General features: G+C 40.2%; 1 protein-coding gene across 1 annotated transcript in view; it reads right to left on the bottom strand.

Annotated features, from left to right (window-relative positions):
- The window catches only part of LOC141012603 (RNA-binding motif, single-stranded-interacting protein 3-like), a 134012-nt gene that overhangs the window by 41166 nt on the left and 77598 nt on the right, over window positions 1-15248 (bottom strand). Inside the window, exon 5 of the mRNA XM_073486120.1 lies at window positions 249-406. Coding sequence (XP_073342221.1) covers window positions 249-406 — 158 coding nt within the window. The remainder of the gene's footprint in view (window positions 1-248; window positions 407-15248) is intronic.

Genomic DNA, 15248 nt, shown 5'->3' with positions numbered 1-15248 from the left:
CACACACAGGAGGGTTAAGGGGCCAAGGGTAAAGGAATATGGAGCTGCACCACTGGAGCTAGAAGTCCTTTGGTTGTAAATGCAGGGAGTCATTTCAGGCTAATGTCGCCTCTAGCATTTAAAAAAATTAATCGGTACCATACAGTCGTGTGATAATTACACATCTGTATTAATTGGTGTCTGATAATTAATTGTATTTTGTTAAGCAAAGGTCTACATTCAAATAAAGTTGGGAGTGACTGACATACCTAGCAAAGCCAACTCCTCTGCTCAGGCCATTAGCATCCCTCAGTATCCGTGTGGAAATGACATGACCGAAGGGCTTCAGCATGTTCTCCAGCTCCTGCTCATCCATGGACAGTGGCAGGTTGGAGATGTAAAGGTTGGTGGGGTCCTGCTCCTGTTGCTGTTGGGAGGGATAGCAGCAAAACACACGGATTGATTAATTGATTGATGGTGCAATACGTATACTTGATTTGAATATACGTCTGTAATTTGGGAATTTTTCTACAAATAAGATATAAGATAAGATAAATTATTGCTATACAATACATGTAACTCAGCTTCCTCAAAAATAACACAAGTCTTTATAGCCCATTGAGAATTGTGCAATGTACCCCAAAGAAAAATCTGGAATCCAGGAATCCAACACATATTACCCTAAACAGCCTAAGAGGGACCAAACTTATGGACACCTAAGAAACAGCGTGCAGCTCTAAGGTGTATAGAGTCTGCCATTTAATATCTTTAAAACCCCAAATCCCTGAGGCGTAATTTCATAGAGACACATGCATCATAAAGTTGTGAGTGAAATATCCAAGATAAAAAGTTTAGACAAAAAGTCTAAACGGCAGCCAGAAAGGAGAAACTGCATATTTCATTTTGGTCTTAGAGATGTGAGCACTGATTGGAAAAGCCTCTCTGAAAACTTGAAAACAATCAGTGGTTAACAGGTTTCACAATAACGCATGTTTTCCTGAAGGAAAATGTGGAAAGTAATATGGAAACCATTTATTTATTCTTAAGAATCAAACCACACACAACTAAAAAAATCAACAGTTCACATGCTTAGAAATGGACTGTACTGGTGAGCAGGTCAGATGCTGGATTTATCCTCTCTTCAACAGGATATATCTAGACATGAATGAGAGTTCTCCTGTGCTAAGGAGAACTGCTTTTTCCTTTTAAGTGTTCAAAATGCTGAAAATGAAAAGAGAGAAATGAAAGAGTTTACTATAAAGCTCCACTAAAAGCTGTTTTTGCAGCAATAAAATACATTAAAGGTTAAGGCAGTGCCACTCCACTTCTTTTATCTCCATATTTATGACTGAATATCCCACTGCAAAATAACTCAAGAATTTAACTGGAGTGGCAAACTCTCCTCAAAAGAGGAATAAACATTCCATTGAAAAGGCTGTGCACCGGCTTCACGCTCAGAACCCCTGAAGCAATAAGGAAACCCCCTCAGGATTCATAGATGTTAACCGAGTTGCATTACATTTTTTCAGGGGAATGGGAGAAACTTCCCTCTAATGTGCCTCTCAGTTAGTTAGACTAGTATATTTCAATTATTTTCATTCTGTTTAGCAGCACTCCACTGAAATGATCCTCGGCAGGAGACCAAAGCCTGTGTGTGTGTGTGTGTGTGTGTGTGTGTGTGTGTGTGTGTGTGTGTGTGTGTGTGTGTGTGTGTGTGTGTGTGTGTGTGTGTGTGTGCTGGCAATTAAAGAGGGATGGATGCAGGAGAGCGTTTGATGGAGGATGCTCTATTTTGCAATTGAGCCAGACAAAAAGAAAGAGTGACAGAGAAATAAATAGGGTTGTTATACACACATGTTGTATTAATCATAACTACACGATTTCAAAACATAATTTGGATATGTAGCTCTCCAGAATGCCTATTTAAAAGCTGAATGGTCCTGTGATGTGATTTCATTGCTTCACAAGAGTTTATGGCTTCATTTGCTAAAACTCTCCACTATGTTGTAATGATGCGTAGTATTAATTCTGGCCTCGGTTATAACTTTGCAAATCTTGAATAATGATCAGTGCCCAGAAGTGCCTGAAAAGTCTCTGATACGTTTTATCAGAAAGCTTCTCATTCCCAACCCGGTCTCACTAATCTGCGTACAGATAACATGACTTTACATATTCATACATATTTGCGTACATTTAGCGGGCAGGCAATATGCCAGTCCTTCCCGTTAACTTCAGAGAGAGAGAGCAGATTCCTAGTAAGGTGACCTTCAGTGGCATTGTAACAAAAAAAATTTATATATAATTTTGGTAAGGTTTAGGCAATAAAACTACTTGGTTAGTAGCATTCATAACTTAAAAAGAATTGCCTACCTTGAATTCATACTCCCAACATATAGGGGCAGCATGTCACCAGAATAACTGCTAAATGCTGCTAACTGTATTCTTTTCATTTATCCAAGACTGTAGCCACTTTTAGCTTGTTAGCTCAGTTAGCTGTGCAGCTAGCCAGACTACCAAGAGAGCGTTGGTGTTTGCACTGTTACCACTGGAGCTTTTGGACTGCTGGGAGATTCTTACATATTGCACCTTTAAGTTAAATATGTTTTCTCCATTAACTAACTCTTGTTTGTTTGATCCATCCATCTTCGACTGATCCAGCCTCCTCCCTGCTTGGACTTTGTTGCTCTTTATACTTCGTAATCTGACATTTTTTTTGCGTAGCATTTGGATTCATCTATTTTCCATAGAACTTCATGGGAAGGAAAGTCATGTTAGTTGTATGCAGATTGAAGCAGCTAGGCTAATATTCCCCTCATCTGATAGTGATACAACAAACACTGAATCCTGTGCAGCGCTGGAATGAGACACTGTTCTTACTTTTGATTCCACCATTGACATGGAAGTGCATATGGTATGTGGTATATGGTATACTGGTAAGAAGTCAAAAAATTGTAGTTAAGGACTATGGCAAATAAGAATATTTGTGTGTGTTTGTTGTTCGGTGAATACTACAAAAAAGCTGCCCTGTGCGGCTCATCTGGAGCATAAATATTTCCTTTATCCATGGAGGATTTTCTTTTGCACGCACCAGAGCTGTTCGATTTCAAGCGAGGGAGTTCCAAATCTGTTGACGATGACCGAAGCCATCTATGTAACCAGTGACTCAGAAGCTCCGGCGAAGAAGTCTGAAATATTTTACCTTTCTATTCTGAGTCTGAATCGCTCTCTTCGTCAGCAGGGATTTTCCTTTGGCAGAGTGTCCAATACACAGATTGGCACAGTTGTCTTCCCACGCAGGGCAACTGGCTTTGAATGTGATCTTTTACATTTGCAGGGCATGCTTGTGTGTGTGTGTGTATTTATTCAAGCAGTGACGGACGAAAGCAGCAACATCAAAGGCGTGGAGTCATTGGCACCAGCTGTGGAACCTGTCAGTGATCTTAGAGTCATCTTCCTTAAAGAGTTACATCACTGACATCATCAAGCCCTTTTATTTGCCACAGACCAGAGTAAACCATAGTTGCACTGCTTTTTAACACAGATCATATAACTATATTATTGTTTTATATTAATTTTAACTGCCAATCGGAACAGGGGGAAGGATTATGGCAAGAAAAACCTATTACCATGTTCATAATGGCACCTTAGTACCTTAGTATTGTTTTAAAGGAGACCTTTTATGCTTTTTCATTACTTTCCTTTCTCAGTGTTTGATAAAGGTTTTCTGCATGTTAAAGATCTTGAAAGTTAAAAACGTCTACTCCAACAGAAACTCCTCTCTCCTACAGAAATGCTGCTCCTGAAATGCCTCGTCAGTCGGCTCGCCTTCAATTCTGTGACTTTGTGACACCACACTGTGTCACCATGTCACACACTCGCGCTCTAGTTGTTGTTAGCGCGGGTCAGACGTGTGTGAGCTGACCAATCAGAGGAGACTGGGGGCCTTAAAGTGACAGGAGCTAAAACAGACAGAGGGGGAATACAGTGCTGCAACACTGAAAATGATCATAATGCCTCCTTTAAAACAGATGTAAAAAACTGCAAACCTATCCTTTAATTACTGCAAATAGCACCACCACATTAACAGCTTTAAAGTTGAGAAACCACTGTTTCACCACTGTGCTGCAGCTTCTCACAAGACTTAAGGGGAAATCATTGAAGCCTTCAAACACTAGTAATTAATGTAATTAAATATGTTTACATTTTCTCCTGATAAAATCACAAACGATTCTGTCAAACAGAGTGAGGATACGTGTTTAAGTTTGCCAACTTTACTTGTTGATTGATTGAAAGCAGGTTATGTGAGCTTCTCATTAAAATCCAACCATACAGGGATACCTGAATATACTGTGAGTTTTTTGTTTATGAAATCAAGAGGCAAACAATTGCCTCAAGGGACCGTGTTTATACCCACTGACAAACTGCAGCACACTGGTTAGATTCAGTGGGATTGTGCTATGCATAATAAGAAATAATGGGAAACAACATCTTAATAAGGCCTAGGTTGACAAACAGGAATGTATATACACAGCTGCTGAGAGAAACCTTTAAGGCTTGCAAAATTGTGAATACCCAAGAGAAGACTGAGCAGTGAAACACTGTCTAAAGCTAATAAGGCTGGAGCTAATAAAGGTACTACTTCACATGCAAACAACAAGAATTCAGTGTAGTAATCACTGGAGAAACTCAGACACATCCATCGCCATGTCACACTGTTTAAAGTTACAAGTCTCTGAGTTCATGTCATTCAAACAAATTAGCTCCGGAGCACACCTGAGGCTATGCTCTGCTCTGCTTTAAACTCTTACTGTGGCTGTGGACTTTGTTATTAACAATAACATGCACATCTAGACACAAAGGATTTCACTTTTGTACAGTTACTCTGTGCGGAGCAGAATTTCCTCTGCCTGTGTGAGGAGGCAACGCTGACAGAAGCCTCTCCCTGTCTGCAAGCCATAAAAAGATTAAATGGTAAAACAGAAGATTTCCTATCCATGTGGTCAATGTGGTTACAAGCAAATTTCATCCAAAGGCAATATGTCTTAAACAAAATCTCACAGTGGTTTTCCCAGTTCGAGCAAAAAGTGGGTCAGCTGTTTTGTTCCTGTACATATTTTCCGTACAGTTTGCAGTTGCTGTAACGAGGGGAATGAATGCAGATTTGCGGGAGCAAGAGGGAAGCCTTAACCTCGCCTCCACTCCTCCGGTTGCTCATTATAATGCATGTCTGTGTCTGCCTGGAAACCCTTAGTTTTCTTTGTATCATTTATATTGTCTTAATCCAGGGAAATCAAGAGCGAGATGGGTACAAAATCAACAGGGGCATCGTGGTGGGTTATTGAAATCACATTACACTTCACTACACCATCTCCAGACACAGTTGGCTGTAAAACCATTTATTTGCACAAGTACTTCTGGGATATGAAGTAAGTGCTTTGGAGCACCCATATGTGAATGAACTCTGCTTGACTTTGCTCAAAGTTGCCGTTCGCACAAAGTGACTCTTGGTGATCTCTCACTCTGCATGTTGCAAATGACTCACCTCTCTCTCTCTCTCTCTCCTCTCTCTCTCCTCTCTCTCTCTCTCTCTCTCTCTGTCCCCTCTCTCTCCCTCTCTCTTTCCCTCTCGCTCTCTCCGTAACATCTGTCATGAGCTGGAAACAGCTTCACGCCAACTGTGCCTCTCCCTGACTGTGCAGCCTGCCTGCCAGCCAGTCAGCCTGCGTTTTCAGCCCCATTAAACCTCATTGCTGCATCATTATAGCAGGTCTGCACCTCTTATCATGCTACTTCCTGGTTACCCCGCAATGCAACAGCACCTGCTGAAGAGCTAGAGGGTAAAGAGAGGGCAGAGCAACGGTTAAATACCTGTGAAAAACACCGGCTGGGTCTATGTACGCGAGATGGATGGATATGAGGTGAGACGGTACTTGAATGTCACATTTCTTTGCAAATAGCAACACTTCACAGCAGAATTGACACGCCACAGCCGCCCACAGCCCTGCACAGGGAGGTATTGAAAATGGAAAGATGTGGAAAAAATAAGTGAAGACTTAGGCCAAGAAATGCCTTAAAAACAACTAGCAGAGCACTTTCATAAAGAAGCAGTATATGATTAGGGAAATGAGACTTTCTATTCATTATGTGTTGACTCCTTCCTCTTACCTTTCAAACTTGTCTTACACGTAATCCTGCTCATTTCCTCTTTTAATCCATCTATTCTCCCCTCTCGTTCGCCCTCCTTCAGCCCACCTCCTCTCTGTCCTTAACTTCCCCCTTTCTCATGCTCACCCTCCTCCTCCTCCTGTCCTTTCCTCTTTTCCCTACTTGCTATTCGCTCCTCCTGTTCCTCAGATTAAAACCTAATCTCCTATAATGGTAGCTTTGCTGTCTAAAATTCTATCTGAATTCCTAATTAATATTTAAAGAGCAGAATTTTTCCCCGCTCCTCCTTGCTCTTTCCCCTCCTCTTTGTCTTACATTTCCCTCCTCGCACAGTCCTCATCTCTTTTCTCCTTTATTTCCATCCATCCGTCACCGCAAGCTCTCTTTCTCTCTCTGCATTTCTGCCTTCCTCCATCTTCCTCTTCCTCAAGCCAAGTTCTAATCTTTCATAATGATTGTCTGGGTGTCTAAACGCTCTCTAACGGCTTAATCAATACTTAATGAACATACCATAAATACTTTATGAACCCTAAACCCTGAAATCCCCAGGGTTTCATTAGCCATGGAGATATACACTTTTCTCCATCTTCATGATGACTCGAGGCTCAGTGAAATCAACACTGGATACTGATTACCTCATCATTTAGTCTCTGGTCAGTTCAGATTACTGTAGGCATGCTGTTCGGCTACTGCTGCTGCTGCTGCTGCCTCTAATGTGCATGTTTCTGCTCTTGTGTAGCACAAAAACAGACATCTAAGGCATTAGTTAGTTATACATATTATTAGGGATGGAAATCAATACGATTTTATTGATAAGAATGCCATTATTGATTCTGCTCATCAGTTTGATTCTTTGTAGATTCCCTTATTGATTCCTAATCATTTTTTGAGCTGGCTGTAGACTGACAAGTAGCTGTGGAGAAATGAGAGAATATTTATACAACATTCGTTTCCATGTAAAGTTTTCTGAGTCAAAGAAAAAAACTGCCAGCATGACGCTAATGTTATAACATATTTACGCTTGGTAACGGACGTGCTGCTCAGTTGGAAAGCGGCGCCACACATTGTAGAGCGTTAAATACATTGCATCCCTGGAATTTAAGTCCATGTTGCATGGAAAAACGTTTCAGCATGTTGCTGTCATCTTTCTTTGTGAATCGAAGCCTCTCTCTGGACCATTTTCCCTCTCCCCATGACTCCTTACTGTTCCAAATTTACAGCAGCGTAGATGCATGAGTTCGACATTATTGACTCGAAGCGTAACTCAGAAAAACATGCAAGCATCAATAAAAGGAATTGATAAGCTCGGACTTGATGGATGAAACACTTTGGATAGAACAATTTGGACACGTGTAGTTGTTTATTACAACAAGGAAACAAACTTTACTTTAGAAAAAAGACTGCAACCCTGAAGTGAAATCCTACTTCAGAGCGCAGAAATGACTCTGGCTATTCCGACTGACCAATCAGTCGTCTGCAGTTTTTAACTCCACCTTTTAGTATCGGATCAGTGTGCTAGGTGCGTCAAAAGAGGGGTGACGAAAAAACAGGACGGTACAGAGCAGTTGTTTTGGTACCATCCACAGCTTTTGACAATGGAAACGCAAAAATAAACGTGCCAAAGTGTAACAAACCGAATTGAACTAAACCGGACTGCTTGGAAGATGGGCAAATGGGGCAAAAGGATCTGGTTCTCGATTCCCATCCCAACATATGAGGTATGTGCTTTCAGTTATACAGGTCTTAACACCCATGAGTCAAATCAAATGATTTTTAAGATGTTGCTGTAACTTGTATCCACAGTGTATTTCCTGTCTGCTGCATGGATGAACTACTTTTCTTCTTGGGTTTATCTACCTACATGTGAGTGCATTATAAAAAATGGAAATATTTAAACATGGTCAAAGTCAACCACCTAAAAGCCAGTGTAATGTAAGTGTTTTTCCAACTTAAGAGATCTCCGAATTTGTGGATTTATATATGTATTCAGCACAAGCAGATCCACAACTGGTTATTGCTTCTATATAATTGTGTGTCGAATGTATCCTGGCCAAGGACTTCACAACTGTTGTCACATCCCTTTGACTTCAAAGAAATAACTAAATAACTTTTCAAGCAGAAAAAGAAAAAAACTTCAAATGATCCTAGCACTTAGTCAATTCTTCACCAGGTTTTTGCTGTGGTTAATTGGCTACAAAGGTCATTGAGCTTTGCTAAATCTTACAGGATTGAACTAACACTCAAGCATCATTAAAACTGTGGTTGGAGGCCTTTCAAGTGGAGGCATACTTATAAAAATATTCAGAAGTAGAAAACTGTTTTCCACTCCGTGGTTCTCTAGTGGCTGTGAAGTGGCGAAGAAACCCTGACTTTTCAAAGAAATGGCATCACACTCGACTAAGTGAGAGACCGACTATGTTTCAATGTTTAATTCAATTTTGTGACGGGCAGAACGTTTTTCCTCCCTCTGGCCTGCGTCTTCACACTCCGCATGACTCATTTAAAGCAATAAGAGAGGTCTTTCTGCAGACGACACACACACACACAGTTCTCAAGTCACACTAGTCACCCATTTATTTCAAGTTTACTTCTCCTATTCAGCTCTCAATCTTTTTTTTATTTTTTTGCTTTTGCACTGCTATTTACTGTACTTTCTTTTTTTTATGGCGATTTTAACCTGGCCTTCTCTCTTCTCATACCATCTTACTCTTTTTTTTCCCACTAACACTGTCTCTACTGTGTGCATTAAAAGGCTGGTAATTCATCACAGAGTCAGAGCAGAGTGCAGTCCCTGCTGCACACCAGTGTGCAGGCTGCTTGTCTGCCAGCCATCCAGAGCTAGAATCAATCACCCAATCCTGAGACACTGAAACCATCAGGGAAGGTCGGACAGAGATAGAAGAGAGGGAGAGGCAGAGATGGAGGGAGAAAGGGTGGAGGTTGACATACAGAGAGATAGAAAAATATCCTGGGTGGATTAAATAAACATTTCCTGGGCTGAATGCAGATCGAAATGCTCATGAGGCGATCAGCTTCCCATGGGTTTGATTTAAAGAAAACTATAGATGGACAGATGCATAGACGAACAAAAACCAGGCCTGATTGTAATGTCGTGCTGTTTTTTGTTGTTGATGTAGCCGTTTATGCTTCAGACTGACCACACAAACACATCTTACGGGCACATCTTGATTCCTAACAGCTGAGTAGAAGCGGTGTCATTTCCTATGGTTCTGTGGTTGTTGATACTCCTATATGGCTCGGCCTTGAACTTCTTCAGCCAAAAACCCAAATGTGGCATTTAGACTCACTGAAAAAATATGCCGTTCCTATGATGATGTTCTTGTGGGGATCCATCAGACACAGGCCTGTTATCCATTTTGGGTTTTAGATTACAACTTTGGCCGGCTGGCAGAAGGTCTGAACTTCCTCGGTGGGAAGCCAATTAAAAGAAATACATTTCTGAGGAATTATGCCACAAAATATAAAACATATGCTTATGTATGTCGATGCAAAATGAATTCCTCGGATTAAACTATCCTTAGGCAACAAACCATGTCAAGGCACTGCTTTAACAAGGATTTTACACACAAACACCTACACATAGGAGCCTGAAAACATACTCAGTGTGTACAATGCATGCACATTCCTCCCTCTCCTGCTCTATTTCTTTTCTCTTTCTCCTCTTCTGTAGTACTGAATGCTCTAATCAAGGCTAATGAGACTCAGCTGTTGGCCAGTCTAATTACCTGGAATGTAGACGGATGATCCCGGATACAGGCCTACACACACAAACACACACACGCACACACACACACGCGCACACACACACACACACACACACACACGCGCAGTCAACTATTTGTCTTTCATGCACCTGCCACTCAAAGTGCGCATGTATGTAGTGTGAGTTAGCGTGTGCTCGTTTGGATGCAGTGTGTTTCTGTGTGTGAGCAAAATAAACATAAAGTGTGCATGCATGTGTGTGTGTGTGTGTGTGTGTGTGTGTGCGCTCATGAATGCATGCATTTGTTAAAAGGTCAATAAAAGCTCAGGCAAAATTTCCATTCCTTCTCCAAGTCAAGAATTCCCAGTGAACAGCCTGGCAGAGAAAAGCACGTTGATGAATTTACAAAAAAAACAACCAAAAAAAAAACAACCTCCCAGGTCTTTTTTGTGTGTGTTTTTATTTACTGAATAATTATTGTTAATTTTGACCTGGCCCATATTTTCCCATCATTTTCACTCATCCTGTTAGCTTCTAATCAAATTCTTACCCATTAAACAAAGACTAACCTCCTTAAAAAGATGAGGTGGATGGATTTATAAACAATTGATCAGAGACAACGCATACGTGAAATAACCTGGAGTGGAACATTTATTTGTTTTAAAGGTGCACTATGTAGTTTTGGGGAAGAATTTTTTATCAGAAAAGAAAGATCTTCATTGACTGATTTTTTTTTATGCCTAAACAAACTAATTAAACAAACTCTTGGTTTTCATGACTGAATAAAATGAATAAACAAACTGACCTTAAAGGACAACACAGTTTCATACTGGTCTACTTTGTTTATATTTGGCGGACCAGTTTCTTCATTCAGTTATGGAAAAATAAATATTTCTGAGTTTGTATTAGTACCTCATTAATATTGTAAATATAAAAATTCTGTGTTTGAATTTCTTCTTCTTCTCCTTTAAATAATTCTTTTTGAACATTTTAGTGGCAAAGCTCTGGTAGATCAGAATGTCATGTGCTCTAAACGCTCACAAAAATGAAATATAACAGAATCAAAAACTCCAGAGTTCAGATGGGGCAGACTGAAAGGCTTTCCAGAATATAACAACAACATAGGCTTCCTGTCTCAGAGGATAATAATTGTGCTTCCCATCCCACAGATCCAATTTGTGCATTATTAACCCCAATGGAGAAATCATTAAGTAGCCTTGGATGTTCATAAAAACGGAGAGATTTTGAAACAAATCTCTTGTATGTCTGATAAATGTGTCTCAGTGTCATTCGAGGCCTTGTCAGCCCGATGTCGTAGTGTCTGCCTGAGGAGAGAGCAGGCTTCAGGGAAATCCTCGCTCTAAATGATTAATGGAGTCTGGAACCAAGGAGGGGAGTTGTCTCTGACTCTGCATGTACACACCCTGTTGACACTTTTCAGAGAGGTTGTGTGTGTGTGTGTGTGTGTGTGTGTGTGTGTGTGTGTGTGTGTGTGTGTGTGTGTGTGTGCATACATGTGCATGTGTGTGCATGTCTGCATTTGAAGCTGCATCATCACAGTGAAGCCTGTTTCATGGCAGTTCAGAGGGACTCATTAATGATGGCAGCTACACATGCATACAAACATACATTAAAACACACACACACACACACAACTATAAACAGGGGTGTCACATTGGGTTGAGATAATCAAGGAAGGAGCAAGGGAGGAGGAAGAGAAGCCTGGATGAATGGAAATTAAATAGATAAGAAGAGGAAGTGTGGAAGAGAAGGGGATGATAAACAGATTAATTTGTCCAATGTAACTGCAGCGTATAGTTGTTAGTTGTCATACTGGTTAGTTAAAGGTCATATTGATAACATTTTTTTGTAGACAATCATTTTTTTAAAAAATAATACATCTGCAGATCTTGTAGAAAGGTGCAGAATAAAAGTATCTTGTTTCCTTAAAAACATTGTCATGACTGTGTTTTAAAAAAATTTCGGGTCTATATGATTGTATTGTTTATCTCTTACGGTAGCTTCTAGCTTCTAACAAGGTTTGTCAACCAATTGTACAACACTGTTGGTATCACATGGTAAACTCAGTTTTCTATGTTTATCTGTATAATAAATAACAAGATAAAACATGACAGTAAAAGGAGGGTTATGAAAATGATATAAAATGCAATGCCTTAAATGTCAAACAAAAATCTCTTTTAATCACTTATTGATGGTTGATGAGGAGACCAAAGAATCTATCAAATGTGTTCTTGTCCCTTGGAATTACTTACAAACAGAGCAGCACAACTGGAAAAGTACAAACAAGGTGAGCTAAAAGCATGGACTACTGTAGTATGAAATAACATTGCATCACTCTCGCCAAGTATTTTTCAAAAATAATGGTAAAGGTGCAATATATACGAATTGTCCTGTTGAATTCATACCCAATACAAATAGGGGGCAGCATTTTGGTAGTGTAACCGCTAACTGCTGCTAAATGTAGCTGCCACTAGCTAGTTAGCTCAGTTCCCCATGCAGCAACGCGGGAGTGTTGGGGTTTGCATCACTAGTACAAGAGCTTTGGACGGGACAGGCAGGGGCTAGCTGATTAGCTTGCTAACTTCAGTATATATCTCTGCAACACAATACACAGGCATCATAGTGTCAAAACTGTAATTTCTTTGTTCGTTATTGATAGTTATTTTTTGTGTCTTTTCAACTAAAATCTTACATATTGCACCTTTAGAGTAGAGTAACACTGAAAATGTGAGCATGTGTTGTGTTACTAATTGACCATGAGTCAGGCCTATATAAAGAGCTGTATCGTCAGCATAGAATTACTAAATGGATCCTCTGTCGTTTATTAGGCCCAGAGGCAGCATTAGAAAATAAAAGAAGACCGAAAGTGGATCCCTGGGGAACAGCACATGTAAAGCACAATAATTAAATCTAAGCCATTAGATAGCATTTTTTCACCAACAGTAGTCATCAGTTTTATGTCTCTATAACTTCTTACTGAAGTGACCATATTGCACAGCAGTGGTATTTCCACTTTATTGGACAGTATCTTAAAAAGAGCGTCAGGAATGTAGGGAGGAAAGAGGATAAGGAGTGGTCAACTGGTCGAGTATCAGACTCAAACCTTACAATCCTGGGTGCATGGTCTGTAGCCTACACTGTAACCCTGCACTACCTACTCTAACAGATTAAAAGCAAGTTCGACTGTGCCCCTAAAATTACTCACATGCTACCTCCTCTATTTCTCCCCTCTCTCTCTTCTCCTTTCACTGAATTGCTCCTTGATTGCCTGTCTGTATCAGAGCATTTCATTAGAAAAATGCAATAAACCAGAAGGCCTGCTGGATTGCTGGATTATCATTGAGGAAGCACTTTCTCGGATAAGGGAGGAGAAAATTAATAAAGAAAGTTTTTAGACAAACTTATTGAATGCTTTTTTTTTCCCCGTTTCCGGCTTCTTTTTGCCCCACTAATGGCATGTGGCTTGTCTTCAGACAAATTATTGGGAAATGAAGTTAAGAGCCACAGCCAGAGAGAAAACAAATTAAAGGGAAACTGCAAAATTAAAAAAGTTCTCGAAAAGTGTTGAGGAGGAGTAGGTTTTTGCTCTCGGCATTGCAGTGATTAAAACATAAAACACTGGCTCAGACACAAAAATCACACATAAAACACATCGGCTCAGAGTGGAGAAAGAGGCATGTTTGATTCCCAATGCATCGTGTTACATACATGCTGATCTGAGTATGGAAAAGTGCCACCATGCATCTGTTGTGTGTGTTAAAAAAATACTCTGGAGAGCAAACAAAGTCACTGGCAGAGTGTAGATGAGGGGCTTTAAGGCAAAGGCTACAACCTTATTCTCACCTTAATTGCACTGCAGTAAAAGTCCAAAAATGAAACTGTCATATCATCCAAGGACGTATAACACTTGCAGCACTTATAAAAGTTACCCAAGCTGGTTGACATGCTGTATTATGGGGAGTTAAGCTGTCCATGTCCACCCACACCTTCTGCTGGCTTTGGCTATAAAGTCCTGGAGGAGAGGAATACTAGTTTACACTTCAATAAAAGACCTTTTTCATCCACTCTCCTTTTCTCACTACATCCGTCATGCTGCAATCTGGCCAAGGTCAAGTACATGTGTGTGCGTGTGTGTGTGTGTATATATGTGAATAAATGTGTGTGCTGTTAGATAACAAGTATGACAATGCAATCAAATTAAAAGGCAACATTACATTTCCACCGAACTGTGAATTAATGACAGTATATTGAGTATGTGCTGTCTGGGTTGCCATTAAACACATTAACATCTACTTTCCTGGACAGAAGTTTTTTCTATAATCGGCCACTGAGCGGGTCAGCTGAAGGAGGGTTGAGGATTGTGGGCCTTGAGACTCAAATATGCATCTCTCAGTTCTTATTCAATAATCTCAAATGGCTATTAAAGTTTTATTTACCTCTGATACCATTGTTCACGTTCTTCCTGTTTGTGTCTTAATCTTTTCAAACACGTCCCCTTACAGGGATTTGTTAGATTCAACAGTGTATCGATTTATCAACAGCAGCTACATGTAGACTTGTTTGATTCTCACACAGTGTAATATGAGCGACTGAGCAGCGAAGTCTGGGTGAGTGGATTCTCTAGCTCTCATACAACCACACACTAATGTGTGCACAGGCATGCATGTATGCGTGTTTGCACTTACACCCAGCAGCGGGTCTGATCCATTTTAGTGCTCCGGTGCATCACTTAACATGTATTTCAAGGACCAGGAAAAGTGTTTGAATTAAATTAAATCTTTCAGCCAGCAGCAGCAATCATGTAATTATCAGCTGACAAAACAAACAATAATGTTGGCCTACAGGGCAAAAGCCATGATGGCTTTCCTAATTTCTTGTGCCATTTTCACACTGAACAAAATAAATCCACATTTACTTCTGCGTCAATTGACTCATGGGTATTTATTGGATCTGGCTCCAATCGGTTTTGGTGAAAACAAAACACCCAGATGAACATATACATTTTTTGCCCCTTGTCAGGCAAGATGACATGACGTGAGACGATGTTAAAGATGCTGGCTTGTATCTCCATATCTGATGAAGCAGCGTTCCCTTAGAAACTTCTGTTATAAGCTCCGGAAAAAATGATGTGTCTAATTCAGAATTTTATTGATTAAGACTTTATAAAACACGTTTTGACGTCTTCTGGTTGTAGTCTGATGAAGTCTAGATCTGCTGCTTTCTACTGTTCTCTGCATTTCTGGTGTTCCCGTGATGACAAACAAGACACACAAGGAACAAAGAAAGGCACATTTGTCTCCTTGCAATGTGAAAAATAGCTATTATTAGTGGGTTTACTCGTGTTTAAAAAACCTTCATA

This window comes from Pagrus major, chromosome 17 (assembly GCF_040436345.1).
Source record: "Pagrus major chromosome 17, Pma_NU_1.0".
NCBI classification, from domain to species: Eukaryota; Metazoa; Chordata; class Actinopteri; order Spariformes; family Sparidae; genus Pagrus; species Pagrus major.
Note: the sequence above shows the minus strand (reverse complement) of the source record. Positions and strands in the feature narration are given on the sequence as shown.